The sequence below is a fragment of the Motacilla alba genome, chromosome 1, assembly GCF_015832195.1.
Source record: "Motacilla alba alba isolate MOTALB_02 chromosome 1, Motacilla_alba_V1.0_pri, whole genome shotgun sequence".
Taxonomy (NCBI): domain Eukaryota; kingdom Metazoa; phylum Chordata; class Aves; order Passeriformes; family Motacillidae; genus Motacilla; species Motacilla alba.
The window spans coordinates 96794457-96808917 of NC_052016.1; the positions used below are offsets into that span (position 1 = coordinate 96794457).

Consider the following 14461-nt stretch of genomic DNA (forward strand, 5'->3'; position numbering starts at 1 on the left):
GTATAGTTGTAGGCAGTAGTAGTGACAGGAAGACACAGCACTACATAGCTTTTCAAGCCATATGCTGTTTCTGCAACACACAGACGTATTTCTGAAAACATTGGATTCAGCACACAGCAACCATAGTGCTTGTTCGGTCTGTAAATGCTTAAAACGTAAAGATTTCTGGAAAACACAGACAAACAGATGACTGATAAATTACACACAATATACGTCTGGTTTTGGTTTTGCCAAGTCAAAACTGCCACATTTTGACACGTGTTTAAACTGCACTCCTGACCGCTGCCGAGCAGCTGTTTCTATCTGCTTGCTTAACAAAACCAGAAAGAGTGTTTCCCAGCAGTAAGCGTGAGAAGAGCGCCCAGCCCAAGCTCGCTGGGCGGCCGTGCGGCACCACCAGGGATGTCCGGGGGGAGCAGCCCCGGCGCAGTGGCCGAACGCGGACCGCGGGATACCGAGCACGGACCGCGGGATGCTGGGCGCGGACCGCGGGATGCTGAGTGCGGACCGCGGGATGCTGAGCGCGGACCGAGGATGCTGGGCGCGGGCCGCGGGGCGCTGGGTACGCGCTGTGTCGGGCGCTCGGGCTGCTGCACCGCCCCGGCGCGGGCGGAGCTTGGCGGGCTGCGCCGGGAGCCGCGGGCGGGAGCGGGACGCTTCGTTCGTATTCTTTAACTTAGCAAAACCATCTGTTCACTCTCCCCCGCCCTCTCGAAGCTGGATGTCCTCGTAGCCCACCGGGGAGGGGAGGAGGAGAAGGACGTGTGCGGGCAGGGCGAGCCCGCCGCCTGCATCCCGGCAGCGTGAGCGCCCTGCGGCTCCGCGGGCGCGGGCAGCGGGCGGTCCGCCCTCGGCAGCCGGCCACCACCGCCCGGGACGGCAACCGGCTACCGGGGCTCCTGGTGCCGCCGCTCGGGACGTGTTTGTCGCCAGACTTGGGTGCCTGTTTTCGCTTTGGGTCGCTGTGGATGAAAGATACAGGTGGGTTTTCCTTCCAGTGTACTATGCTACCTTCCCTTCCACTCCCCTCCCAACGAAGTGCGAAAAAGTTTGTGAAGGACGCGGATGTTGGCAGGAGAGGCTTTTGCTTGGTGCCGTGTTTAGAAGCCTAGGGTGAGCCCGGGCATCCAGGAGGTGCTTTCAGTCCCGGCTTGGGCTCTGGGACGCTTCTGATGGCTTCAGCCCAGCTCAGGAGTGGGTCTGTCGCATCTGCTCGTACCATAGACATTTCTGTGCATCAACTTCCTCTTTGTACGTAAGAGGTGTTGCCTAAAGTTTCAATATACTAAATGAAAGTAGCTTCTTTTTCAAAAGCATGGGTTTGCCACACTGAGATTTTTCCCCTTGAGTAAATAGTACGGCATTCAAACGTGTGAACTTCATCACATGTGTTCTGTACTTCGGTTGTTCTCATTTCCATGTCTGTCTGTGTCATGAACGTGAACTGCTGAAAGTAAATCTGCTGATCTGCATACAAGAGATTCTTGCACAGACAGAAGGTTTTGGGAGCTGGGAGATACCCGAACTTCTGAATCATAGAACCTCCTCTCAGTCTTCTAGCTTAGCTCTAAAGATCTCTCTGGATCTCTTGAAATCTCGCAGTGTGGCTTGGAGCATGGAAAAATAGTCCAGAACAGATGGGAATTCTGACTATAGTGTTGTGAAGTCCCATGAAGATCCTCATCTTTCAGCTGTGTTTTAAAAGAATTATTTCAGATGATGCCTCTGGTTTTTGGATGTTTTCTGTTAAAAACAATTCAGTTTCTCATCTGAAAGATGAAGTTAAATGTATGTCAACTTAAAAATACACTATTGCTATCATAATTCTGTTAGCAGGTCAAAAAAGTGATTCTTCCTTCATAAAATTTCATCTGGGATTGTCTTTGAAATGTTATGTAGGGGAGTTTGTTTGGATGTTTTTGTTTGTTTGTTCTTTGATTTACCTTTTCATTAAAAATACAAGTTCTTGAATGAAGAAAACCAGCTATTTTAAAATTGATTTTTGTATGAAGTAAGCCATAAGTTGATTTAAGTTGTGTAGATATGTCAGTATGAGAGGGTTTTTTATAGCTCCTTTATATCCCAAGAGAACAATGTAGTTATGATGGAAAAGGATAAGTTTTTTTTTAGTTATATGAAGTTTAATTTTATTTATTTTATGCATTTTCTTCAGATTTTAAATATTTAAAGTGAATTCAGCATCATCTTTGGCATGTTGCACAATGTTTCAAGAGAAGATGGTAAAGAATCTCCCAGCTGGAAACCCGTGAAGCTAATGTGTTCCATAAGTTATTTGGTAGAAAAGTGAGAAAGGAAATAAACCAGCTTCACTGCTCAAACTAATGCGTGGTGTCAAGTGTTAAAAGAAGCCTCTCATTCTCAGTATTAAAAGCCTGTGCTCCCAGAAGCTGATCTAACATCTTCTGAAACCTTATTTTTTTCCAACAGACTACTTCAGAGAAAATACAAGCAGTGATGGGTGTCTGTTTTGCTGTATCTTTAGACTTTTACTGTCAAAACCAGTTAACAGATGCAGGATTTAATCGGTGGTGACATTAAACAAACTTTTGGCCCATTTCACCTGGCCATATGTTTTGTATCACTTTGGGTATGTTTTCCATTCCCTGTCAACTCTGACAAATTCAAGGGGACAAACTGGATTCTCATTTACTTGTCTTGGATGGAATTGTAGGTTTTATTGTTTTGGGGTTTTTAAACGTTTTTTTGAGAAGCAGAATTGGCAATTCTGCAAGCTCCTAGCTTCCTGCTAGGAATTGGGAGGGTTCAGGCTGTCCTTCTGGGTCATGGAGCCCTGTGAGGTGCAGAGGGTCACCTATAAGACAGGGTTTATAGAGTTCCAAAGTAACCTCTGTTAAACCAAGCTACCTCTCTGGAGGAAAAAAAAAAAAAAAAGAAAGAAAATCAAATGAACACAAAAGCACAAAGCTCATCTACAAGTGTTTTACAACAATAATGTGTATTATTCAGTTAAATGCTAATATTAGGTAAACTTGGACCCATTCTTCAAGGGATTAGTATGGGAGTTTAGAAGCTATTTTGAAATTTGAATTTATTTTTTTACTTCGTCCATAAGTGTAAAAAAGTTTGCACTTTATACATGAGCTTGTATAAAGAGACTTACTCCCACATAGTCCAGATCTTCAGATGTCTTCATCTGCAGACCTCTGTCTCCTAAATTCACCCAAACCTTTTTGAAGCTCATCTTTGTGCATCATGTTTGTCATCTTTTGATATCAAGTAATATCATTTTAATATGTGTCTTACACTGAACTTTCAGGACCTGCTCATCTTGCCTGTGCGTTAAAGTATAATTTCCCAACACACCAGGGCAGGACTTGCCCAGCTAAAGCTCTGTGAGTGGTGGTCAGTGGAGAAATGACCTGGACACCAGGCTGTGCCTGCACACCTGATCTGACACCACCACACCTGCAAAATTTTAGTCAGCTGAGTTCCATCCAGGGAATAAATGTCCTTTTATAAGCACTATCAATATGAACTCTTGATCTGTTTTTAAGAATGCAGGATGACTGTGTAATAGACCTACAATTTATTATTTATATTTTGAGCTAAATTTTTAATCATGGGATAATTTGTGTTGGTACAGACATTTAAAGGTCATCTAGTGCAACCCCCCTGCAATAGGCAAGGACATCTTCAACTCAGTCAGAGTTGAAGACTCTGTTCAGGGCCCTGTCCAACCTCACCTTGAACATTGCCAGGGATGAGCATCTAACACCTCTCTGGGCAACCTGTTCCAGTGTTTCATCCCTCCTTGTTGTAAAAAATATCTTCATTAGTGACCCTAAATTGACCATCCTTTAGTTTTAAACCATTACCCCTTTGCTACAGGCTCTGCTAAGACGTTTCTCCCCATTTTAAGTACTGCCCCAACTCTCTCAGCCTGTTCACATAGGAGAAATGCTTAGAAGAGTATTTTTAAGATTTGGTTTTTGTTCCACTAATTTTTCACTCTGTTCTTTTAAACTATATACAATTTAAAGTATATTGATGGTTAGACCCAGTTAGTTTCCTTCTATAACCTGCAACCAGAATTGGGTAGGAGATTTTTTTTTTTTTAAATTGTAGGAAGAGGGCTAAAAAAGTTCTTTCTCTTAGATATTCTACCTGGCACCCTTTCCAACATGGATTACCATGTACCTCCTAAATAGAGAGGAAAAAATCAGAAAGCATCAATGTTTCAGATTCTCAATGACCAAAGAGTAGAAGATCTGTGAAGTGTACATAATTTACTTACCAGAAAAAAAAACTTAAGACAGTCTGTATATGTTAGACTTTAAAATCACTGTAACATTTAGCAAGCACAGTGAGTTTGGGAAAGTAGAGAAATAGGGAGACAAAATACTTATTCTAAATTGTTATAATGACACAAAGATATAAAAGAAAAAAGCAAGCAACCTCTGAATCTTCAGTAAACTGAACTCGCAATTTTCGAGTTGGTAAATACATATTTTTCTGCAAGACAATTTCCAGTCAACAACAGTTAGGAGTAGTACAGGAGATGCTCCATTTTAACATGTGTGCAATCATTCTAGGAGTACATGGCACATGAAAGAGAAAATTTCATATTTTTTTAGTCCAGCAAGACATGGGTATCATGCATTTTGCTCTGAGGAGTGGAAATTTATATATTATACATATACATATACACACATCTCCATTTTTATGGAAAATTCTGTGCAGAATTTGCCTGCAGCCACAGAGAAGGTAGGCTATGTAGTTGTGAATCCACAGTAAACACTATTGTTTCACAAAATACACAAGCACTGTATTCATGGTATTCACTGCATGTGGATAAATTTTACACCTGTGATAGGAGAGGTGTGAGGCTTTGGGTGTCTGGCTGCTTTGTAAATAATAAAGGAAGACATCTGTTCACTGGAAAATGTGGGAGGACAGATATTGTTATCACAGATCTGCAAACCTTTGTGTGCACATGAGAGCTTGAGGGACAGCATTTGATATTTTTCTTTCTGAGTAAAGTAATACTTTCTCTGCCTAAATTTGTCATAATTTTAATTAAGGTCAAGCCAAGAATGAATCTTCATTTGGTGTAGATTGACTTAATGTGGAGGAAGACATAGTTCTTCCCCTGGGAAGCTGATGCAAAAGGTACGTTTCAGCATGGATTTTCTCACATGAGGAACTTTGCTAGGAAGGTGCAAACAACCTTCTCCATGCTAAACTGTGAGCTAGGGAAAAAATGCTTAAAACATCCAAGAAAATGTAAACAAACTGATGTTTCTTTAAAAAATCAGAGTAAAAACTGAAAAGAATGAGAGATATTTGTTATAGTTCAAAACAGGAGGAACTGTTAGTAAACGATGTACCTATTTTTTGCATTTTGTATGGAAAGAGTTATTTGGTTCTAACCGTTTGTTTTTTCTATATTTTCAGAAAGACACCCATTGTCAGAGGAAAGGAGGGTAGCTGCCATTGATAGGGCTGTCCTTTGCTCTGAAGGAGGAGACCATGCTGAGGCATCTTTTTAAGATACCTTCCATTCTGAACATCAAAAAACATCATCTAATATTATCCTAGGTTTAAACAAGAAAGATGAATTTGAGATGATTGTTCACTTGGTTCTGTTGCCCTGGAATTACTGCAGAGCAGACCCCTGGAAAGACACAGCGCAGAAAAACAGTCCTGAGCTGCAATACAGTGTTTCATACCTGCATAACCATCTAAGAGATATCTCATCTGAGCAAAGATCACCAGGCTCCTGAGATGATTTCATCTGTGATGGAATGACTTCTGGGAAACTGCTTCAGCAAAGGGCACCCAGCATCTCTGCCCTCACTGAACCATGACAAAGTCCGAAATGAACCACACTTTGATGTATAACCTGAGCTTTGGTGCACCTGCACATCCTGTTGAGCCAAGGGCTGGACTCTCACGAAGTGGGCACACAGTAGTGGCTGTTTTTCTTGGATTAATCTTGTTTTTCGGTTTCTTGAATAACTTGATTGTCCTCATCCTCTTCTGCAAATTTAAAACCCTGCGTAACCCAGTCAACATGCTTCTCCTGAACATCAGCGTCAGTGACATGTTAGTGTGCATCTCGGGAACTACCCTCAGCTTTGCATCCAACATCCGTGGCAAATGGATCGGAGGGGACCATGCTTGTAGGTGGTATGGCTTTGTCAATTCCTGCTTTGGTAAGAGTTCAGTGATGATCCTTTACTATTCTTCTTTTTAGCCCTGGTACACTAAGCAATGTGATTAGGGAGCTAAATGCTCTTCTGTGGTGAACAGAAGGATAATTTAATTGCCTTGTCCATAGTTTAAAACATCTTAAAAAAAGACTTTATGAAAGAGAAGCATGGATCTAATAAATATTTCCTACCATATCTCATTCTTCAAAATTACTTGTTTCTTAAGAACTAAAAATGGAATTTAAAAAAAGGCAAGCCACCGGAGAGAGTTTGATTAAATGTATGAACATATATAATACTTTCCTCTTTCTCAGGAAAATCTGTGCCATTGCTGAACTGCAGATCCCTCAGTGTGGTTTCTGTCATGAACAAAGCCTCCTGAAAGTACTATATTTACCATTTTTAATTTTCTCTCTATTTATAATATGAATTCCTCATGTCCCAGATAGTGAATTCTTATAATCAGATGATTTCTGTTCTGCAAAGCAAAATATTTATTTTAGACTTGCAGGTTTGCAGCTTCAGTAGAAAATTAGGTTGCAGGAATAGATTTGTCAGAAGTGATGGGAAAAGTATTCAGTGTTGCTCTCCTGTCCAGACAAAATTTTTTTTGCAACCATCTTTTGCAGTGCTAGATGTAAGTGCTGTAACTGGATTTCTTGTGATTATTAAAAGAATATAAAGGACAATGAACAGTCAGAGGGTAGCCTTCATCCCTCCAAGGATGAAGCCTGTTGCTTGAAGATGCCTGTTGCATCACCAAGCAGTGACCCTTTCCTACATTCATAAAAAGATCCACTAAAGCATGAACTGGCCTGTGGGTGCATGTCTGGGTGTGATCCTTATCTAACCCAGACCAGGGGACTTGGCACAGCTCCCTCTTGCTCTACATCCTTGCTTGGGTGCCTCCAGGCCACGAGGGCAGGACAAACACATTCCTGGCTCTTCTCCAACCCTGGACTGCAGCACATCTTGTGTAGGCTCTTTGATCCAAGAGGTGCTTCCACAGCTCTTGATGGAAAATCAGGTGGTGAATTCAAACACATGTTCTCTACCTGGATTATAAACTCTTTGCTACTTCCAGTGGTGTGGTCTCTGGTACCTGTTCCTTCTTCAAATATGTGCTCCACTCATGACCATTAACCCATCCTGGCAGCTTCCTCTGGGAAACTGCTGCTTTGCCCAAAGGAGTTGGGAACGGCTGTGTTATATAAGATGGCCACTTTGGCCATCCAAAAATAGACTTTATGGTCATACAGCACCTTGGCTTGTTTTGGTAGGTTGTTTTCAGTTTGGTCTGTGCTGAGCAGAATGACATGTCTTCTTCCAGGTTTCATTTCCATTTTTGTGTGTTTTAGGTATTCCAGTATTTCTGTAAGTATTTTTCTCAGGCACAAAGGAGCCAGTACTATTTTTTTTTCTCCATACTTTGAGATTTCTCTTTATTATTTACCAGTGGGAGTGGGAAATAACATTTGAAGAGGGAGGGGAAAAAGAGGTGGGTGTTCAAGGGCTGAGCAAAAAAGGTATGTTAAAGGTGCTCTTTTGAGCCTGCTGGCTTTTGTCTGAATACATGTGAGTTATCATCCCACTGACTGTGGAATTAAACCTGCAAATGGGTAAGTTTCTCCCAGGGTGTTCTGTTTGTGGAATAATTCATCAAAGTCAGATCTTTATGAATTGGATGCATGGCAGGAGTGCAGATTTCTGTGCTGTCGTGATACCTGTTTTCATGTGATAGTTTCTGCTATGATTCTTAAAATTGATTAGATCATCAAGGAACACACAGGCAAACACAACAGCAAAGCCTGGAATGCCAATGGGGACCTGAGCTCCTCTGAGTGATGTTGGTGCTGTCAGTGGGATGTCCTGGGAAGCTGAGGCAGCCTAAATGCAGGTAGTTGTTAAAGTGTGTATAGTTCATGTGAAAGTCTTGCAGCACTCTTATGTGTTCTTTCATTAGTGTGTATAAAGGGCATAATGAAGACGTTTGCTTACCGAGTTATAATTAAAAAATGTTGATTACGATACAGCATGAGTAAAAGCAAATAAAAATAGCAGGTTGCCTAACGTTTATGTGTCTTTACAAACACATTTTTTTCTGCTGATAAATACCATTATTCATCCTTTAGCTATTCCTAAAAAAAAAACTCATACATTTATTAGCTAAAAAAATAGCTTTCCCTCCTTGGTACTTCGTGTCTGATTTTGGCCCATCAAAGATAAGAGACAGGGCACTAATGCTTAAGATCCAGAATAGAGTAAGTAAGATGAACTGAACTTCAATACCAGCTCTGGTAAGAATAAATGCTTCAATATTTGTACCAGTTTGGGTTTGTTTTTTTTTTTTGTCATGGGCTAGATGATCCTACTAGGATAAACAAAAGTATAGGAACATACTGTTAATGATGTTAAGTGTTAATGATGCTAAGTGCTAAGGGCTATGGTTTTGGGATAATTATGGTGGTGCTGGGTTGCTGGTTGGACTAGATAATCTTGAAGATCTCTTACAATCTTGATGATTCTGTGGTGGTCTAAGTTCACTGGGCCCACTAGAATTGCACTTTCTTGTGCTAAATGAAGATAATGAAGATATGTGCTTTTTTTTTTTTCTAACTGCAGTGTTTTTCTAAATCTTAAAGAAACTTTAGATGGGCAACTAATCTTCATGACTTGGTGATTGTTTAATGATGTAAGACGCACCTAAGCCAAATTCAAACTGTTAAAATATTTATAAATGCAGTTCATTCTTGCAAATCTTCTAGCAGGACTATGTTTTTAAGGTCATTTTTTCCCCTCCCACTTGTTTTATGATACGGTGAAAGCCTCCTCTGTGTTTTAAACCAAACGGAGAGTGAAGGTGTTATCCTTCAGGTCTGTGGCTTGGATGAAACCTGAGGGAATGAAAGTAGGAAGCTGAGATTTATTTCAAATGTAAATGCAAGGTGAGAGATCACCTTTTTTTTTTTTATCTCTAAACTGTCTTACCTTTTTAAAAATCACATGCCTGGGAGGTGATCTGGAAAGCAGCTCTGATTCCCCTCCCAGCAATATTGACAGTGCCATGTCACTTGGTGGGAAATCGAGTAAGCTGTTTACCAGGCAATCCATTGCCTACCCTAGGCACTGAAAAAACATGACCCAAGAATGACAACCACGGGGTTGCCATGGGCACAGTGGAGAAAAATTATGTACAAAGTGTAGTTTTTTGGTTTAATTACTTGCTGATATCCCTATATCTGCTTTGTGATTTCAAACCATATATGGAAAGCACACGGTTTGGAAGCTAATGGGAAGTGCAGATGCTGATCAATAAGCATGTAATGGGGATTTTAAGGAGAAAATTAAATACTGTGAGATCTGCAATGGAAGTATGAGCTGTTGGGTCTTGATTTGGAGAAGTACCAGGAATGGAGCTAGAGGAGAAACAGCATGGTCTGTTCCCAGGGTAAATGATTTTACCCTGGTGCTCATCCTTGATTGCAGTTCTGTTAAGTAGGTCACTGTAATGGAAATTGCACATGTCACTGAGTTGGGGAAATGGATGGATTTTTAAAATTTGCTGCCATTACACACCACTTCATCATGGTTCGACAGGCTCATGGTTATACATTTAAGCACACATGGAAAGTGACACAGGGACAGGATCTATTTTCACAGCTGAACTCTCAGTAACCTTTGCAGGCAAGGTGAAAAAAGAGTGGCTAAAAATATCATGAAATGACTAAGCATTAGATTTTAATTTAGGAAAAATGTATTATTTTAATGCACTCTCATAGAGACCACATACACAGGAAGTGATAATGCCATTTTAAGATTAGGCTTGTCTTGCAGTTTTGACCATCTCACATGTAATCTCTGCACTGTGCCTTATTAAACATTTTAAATCTCTGGACAGATGCAAACTTTCAGAAAAAATTGTATTTTCTCAAGATATTTGCACTAATGTAAACTTCCCAAACATGTAGGACAGGCAGAATTTGAGCTCAGATGACTTCTGGAGTTCATTTTTAGAACCACTACTCTATGCCATGTCATATCAGGATTAAATATTAAATAGATTGATACATATGAGAAAGAAAAAGCTGTCTCTGGCTACAGAAATCCAACACTAGACTCTAATGCTGGAAAAGTTCCAAGGCACATTTTTAGCAGGGAAATTTTTGTGCCTGTTGAACTATTAGCTCTTGTTTTCAGCTGGTTGTTTTTCTCTTTCTTAACCTTCGTGGTGGTTAAAATACCCGCAGCTTGCCCAAGAAGTTGTTTTCAATATTTTATTGTAAAAAATGAATTCTGATTAGTGTTGTGTAAAAGAGCATCACTATTCTAGAGGAGCCAGAGATGCCTATGTCATACAAAAGCTGTGTGACTGTCTGTGTCTTCCCACACAGCATCCTGTCAGTTCTGGGTGCAGCAGAGGGCTCCAGTCCTATTTGCACTGAAGTAAGGCATGTAGATGTGTCCTAATGGCCATTGATAACTCAAGGTCATACCTAAATGAGGACTTGAATCTTTTTAGAAACCCTGTACTCAACTCTGTGGGCAGATAATCTTTTCAGTCATATTAAAGCAGTTATCGATTTATTCGCTTGTAAACTGCCAGAGAACACAATGAGTGAGAAATGGAGAAATGCTCATGATTCTGCTTTAAAGTTCAGTTGTCTTGTGACCTTAAACAAATAATTTTCTTCTTAGTAATTTACCTTGACTTTATGTGCTGTGTCTTAGACTCCCTGCCTTAAACTAAAGTACTTACATTTAGAGTATAAACTTCCAACATACTGGAAACTCTCTGTTTATGGGATGCAGTTGAGATCTCAGATGTAATAAACAGCTCTTCTGTGAAAAGATATGGTTTTTTCCCCACAAAAAGACATCATCTTACTTGGCTTGATCCTGCAAGAGTTCGTCTGATGTTTTCTGAGCTTTGATGCAGCAAGTACTCATCTCCCAGTGCAAAACCACTCTTAGCAGCTCCTCACCTACCCACTTATCAGTGATTGCTCCTTTTCCAGTGGGCTTGGGATGGCATTAAAGGTGATACTTCTGTAAATGAAGTTGGTAGCAAACACAACTAATCAGTACTGCTTAGGAAAACATAGCTCTGCAACAGACCCTGAAAACATTCTCTGTTTGAAGTGCACAGGTTCTGTTATGTCTGCAGTCATTGTGACCCATGCAAGCTTTCCTCAGTAGTTGGTCAGTATCAGAAATAATCCTCTGGTTCAAACAGAGGGGGAAAACCAGTGCCTGACTCATGGGCATAAGTCAAAAGTGTTTACAGTCCCTTTATCTAAAAACAATTGGCAGTTTATCCTAAATTTTTCTATTTAATTTCCAGCACCTGATATGTATTAGATTTTACAGTAAACAAAAATACAAAAGTCGTTATTAAGAAGATATATAATCCAAATTCCTCTTTTGGCATCTCCTCTTTAAAGAAACGGAAGTTAGCCTGCTATACTTTTTATTTAAATAACTAATCAATGAGGTAGTTGTATATTACTAAATACACTTCTCAGGACCATACTTACATGGAAAAAATGAAATGCTCAACCCCTTAGAGACAGATGGGAATCATCTGACTAAAACCAGACATTTTCCAATCCCCAAGGCTTTTTTTATAATCAATAGAAAACCAAATCTGTACTGCCAGCATGCACACTGTTCAACACATCTGAGACATTCTCTTCGGGGAGATATGAGATGTGTCCTCCATGCACCCCTTTATCTCCATGGACTATGAAAGGAACCCAAGCTTGGGGGTAGACACCTGCTCTGTACCTCTCTGAAGTCATGAGATGACCCTCACAAATGGGGTGTTTATTACTTCTTTTTTCTTTCTCTAATTTTCTTACTTTGCTTATAGTTCCCTCCCCACTTCAGTATCCTCTTCCAGGATGTTTCCAGGAATTTCTATTTCCTATATGCATTAAGCACTGTACTAAGTTGAAATCACCTAGAATAGTTGTGCAAGAGTGAGCACTTTTAAGTGTGTTTCCATGAAGAGGTGTCCTAGTCCTCTTACCAATTTTACAATCCCAAATTCATAATGTAGGGAAAATGCTGTCAGCTCTTTCTGCAGGTAGTTTTTAGAGCATGAGTACTGGACTTCTGCATTCAATTTACATGCTTAAAAGTGGGGAGACAACTTGGGCAATACTTTTGGAAAACATGATAAAGAAGGAATCATGCCTTGAAGAAGAAATTGAAAATGGAAGACCTAATGTCCTACTTTGAATGTTATTCCTGAAATCAGAGACTTCACTCTGGCAGGCACTTTAACACCTTCTTGAGATAAGAGTAGGTTTTGCCTTGGTTACAGCAGGGTATCACCCAAGATGTGTGCTGGGCTGGAGATGAAGCACTGTGCAGCCCCTTGCTCAAGCCCTCCTCACTTCTCCCTGTGGAATGGGGAGGAGATGAAGCAGCATTTCTGTCAGAGTTTAAGTTTAATCGTTGATATTTCCAGGCCCTTTTTCCTAAACCTGGTTCATGGCATTAACCCAGACAAGGCTATGCCTGATGTTGACTTTCTTTTAATTTAGGAAAAGGCAGAAACCAGCTCTGTTGGTAGTCAGGTCACATACATATGAAAAAAATATGTCATTAAAATGTAGATGGCTTTTGGTCCCTTAGTGGGTATAATGAAATAAAATAGAGGCCAGTAAATAAGCAATGTTCAATCAAAAAAAAACCAAACAAACAAACAAAACCAACAAACACATTAAAGACCAATGGACTTTGCTTGTGAAGGGCTATTAAATGATATTTTTTAAGCTATGTGTTTAATAATCTCTAGGACCTGTTAAGACCATCCACATGCTGACACATCTGAACGGAATTTTTTGGAAAACTTTTAAGCTTCCTTTGTAGCCCCTGAAGTATGCCAGAGAGAGGATATTATCTTTGGCTGTTCACATCCAAGTTATGTACCTAGTGACCATTTCCTAACTCAAGACATTAATTTTCTATATCTTTTTCCTTTTAGGAAGCATTTAAGCAAAGTCTTCCAGTCCAGTAAGCAAATCAAATTTGCAGTCTTTTCAGTGATAAAAAGGATACAAACCATTGGCATAGTTCCAAATAATGACACAATAATAGGTGATAACTATAAAGTTCTTTTTTCCCCTCAGCTGTGGCAAATACTTCATACTGAAAAGTAATTATTAGGGTTTGTATTCTTTTTCCTATTGCCTGGGGCTTTTTATGTTAATGTTTCTACTATGTTTCTAATTTTATAAGTGTATTAAGTGAGAAAATAATTTTGTTAAATTAGTGTGCTGACACTAAAAAAGAAAAATAAGTTTATTTGAAAGCTGAAACTATTCTGTTTACATTTGTGATTTTCTACATATCAACACTAGCTGAGAAACTGCTTCTGAAACTGAAGATTCAGTAATGTTAATAAACCACAGTCTCTATTGAGTCACAGACCACTTAATTGCTTCTGTGGATTTCTCAGCTAACATAATCCAAATGCCTCCCAATACTGGGGGATTTGTGGATTTGGTTTTGTCATGGTTTGTTTGGGTTTTTTAAAACTAACTCAAAATTACCTCTGTATGCTATAGACTTTCCCGTAATTGATACAGGCAGGAGGAACATTTGGAACCTGCAGACAGCAAATGCAAGAGAGCACCACTCTGAGAAGGCATTTCATCCCCATGACATGGCCCCATCCCATTTCTGTGAGATGTCCCTGTGCTTTCCCTCCAGAGCAGTGTGGGACCTGTTTGCCCCTCTCTCCCCTCCATGCTGTGCTGGCCCAGTGAGGATCAGGGGATGCAATCAGAGGATCACCCCATGCAAGGGTGAAAGCTCAGGTTTCTGGGGCTGCTTGACTCCCCAGGCATCTCTCTGTGGTCTGGATGGTAATGTCTCTAATCAAGGTCAGCTGGTACCATCTTTTCTACCAATATACCAGACTTCACCTGCTTCAGCTGAAGGTTTCTTGCGCCAGCTCTCAGCATCAGGCTCTATTGCCCTGGGCTATTTCCACCAACGAGTCTTCCCAGCATGTTGTAAAATTACGTTGCTTCTCCTATTTGTAGTTTCTTAAGCCTGTTTGAAAGATTCCAATATGGTGGAAGTACAATCTCATCCTGGGGTCAGATACAAACTTCTGCTGTTCCTTAAGAAAGTAGAGCAGCCACAAAGCAGAAGGCTAGGGACTCACTGGGCTAAGATGGCAATCTTTACATCTATTTCTTAGTGTTTTATTGGAGGCATTCTAATTTTCTAGTGTTGTTTTTTAATTATATCTT

General features: G+C 40.3%; 1 protein-coding gene across 1 annotated transcript in view; it reads left to right on the forward strand.

The window, feature by feature from the left end:
* Positions 1-497: 497 nt before the first annotated feature.
* The window catches only part of LOC119701008 (pinopsin-like), an 83351-nt gene continuing 69387 nt past the window's right edge, over positions 498-14461 (forward strand). Inside the window, exons 1-2 of the mRNA XM_038136827.1 lie at positions 498-981; positions 5437-6197. Of these exons, the coding sequence (XP_037992755.1) occupies positions 5846-6197 (352 nt within the window). The 5' untranslated portion in view covers positions 498-981; positions 5437-5845. The remainder of the gene's footprint in view (positions 982-5436; positions 6198-14461) is intronic.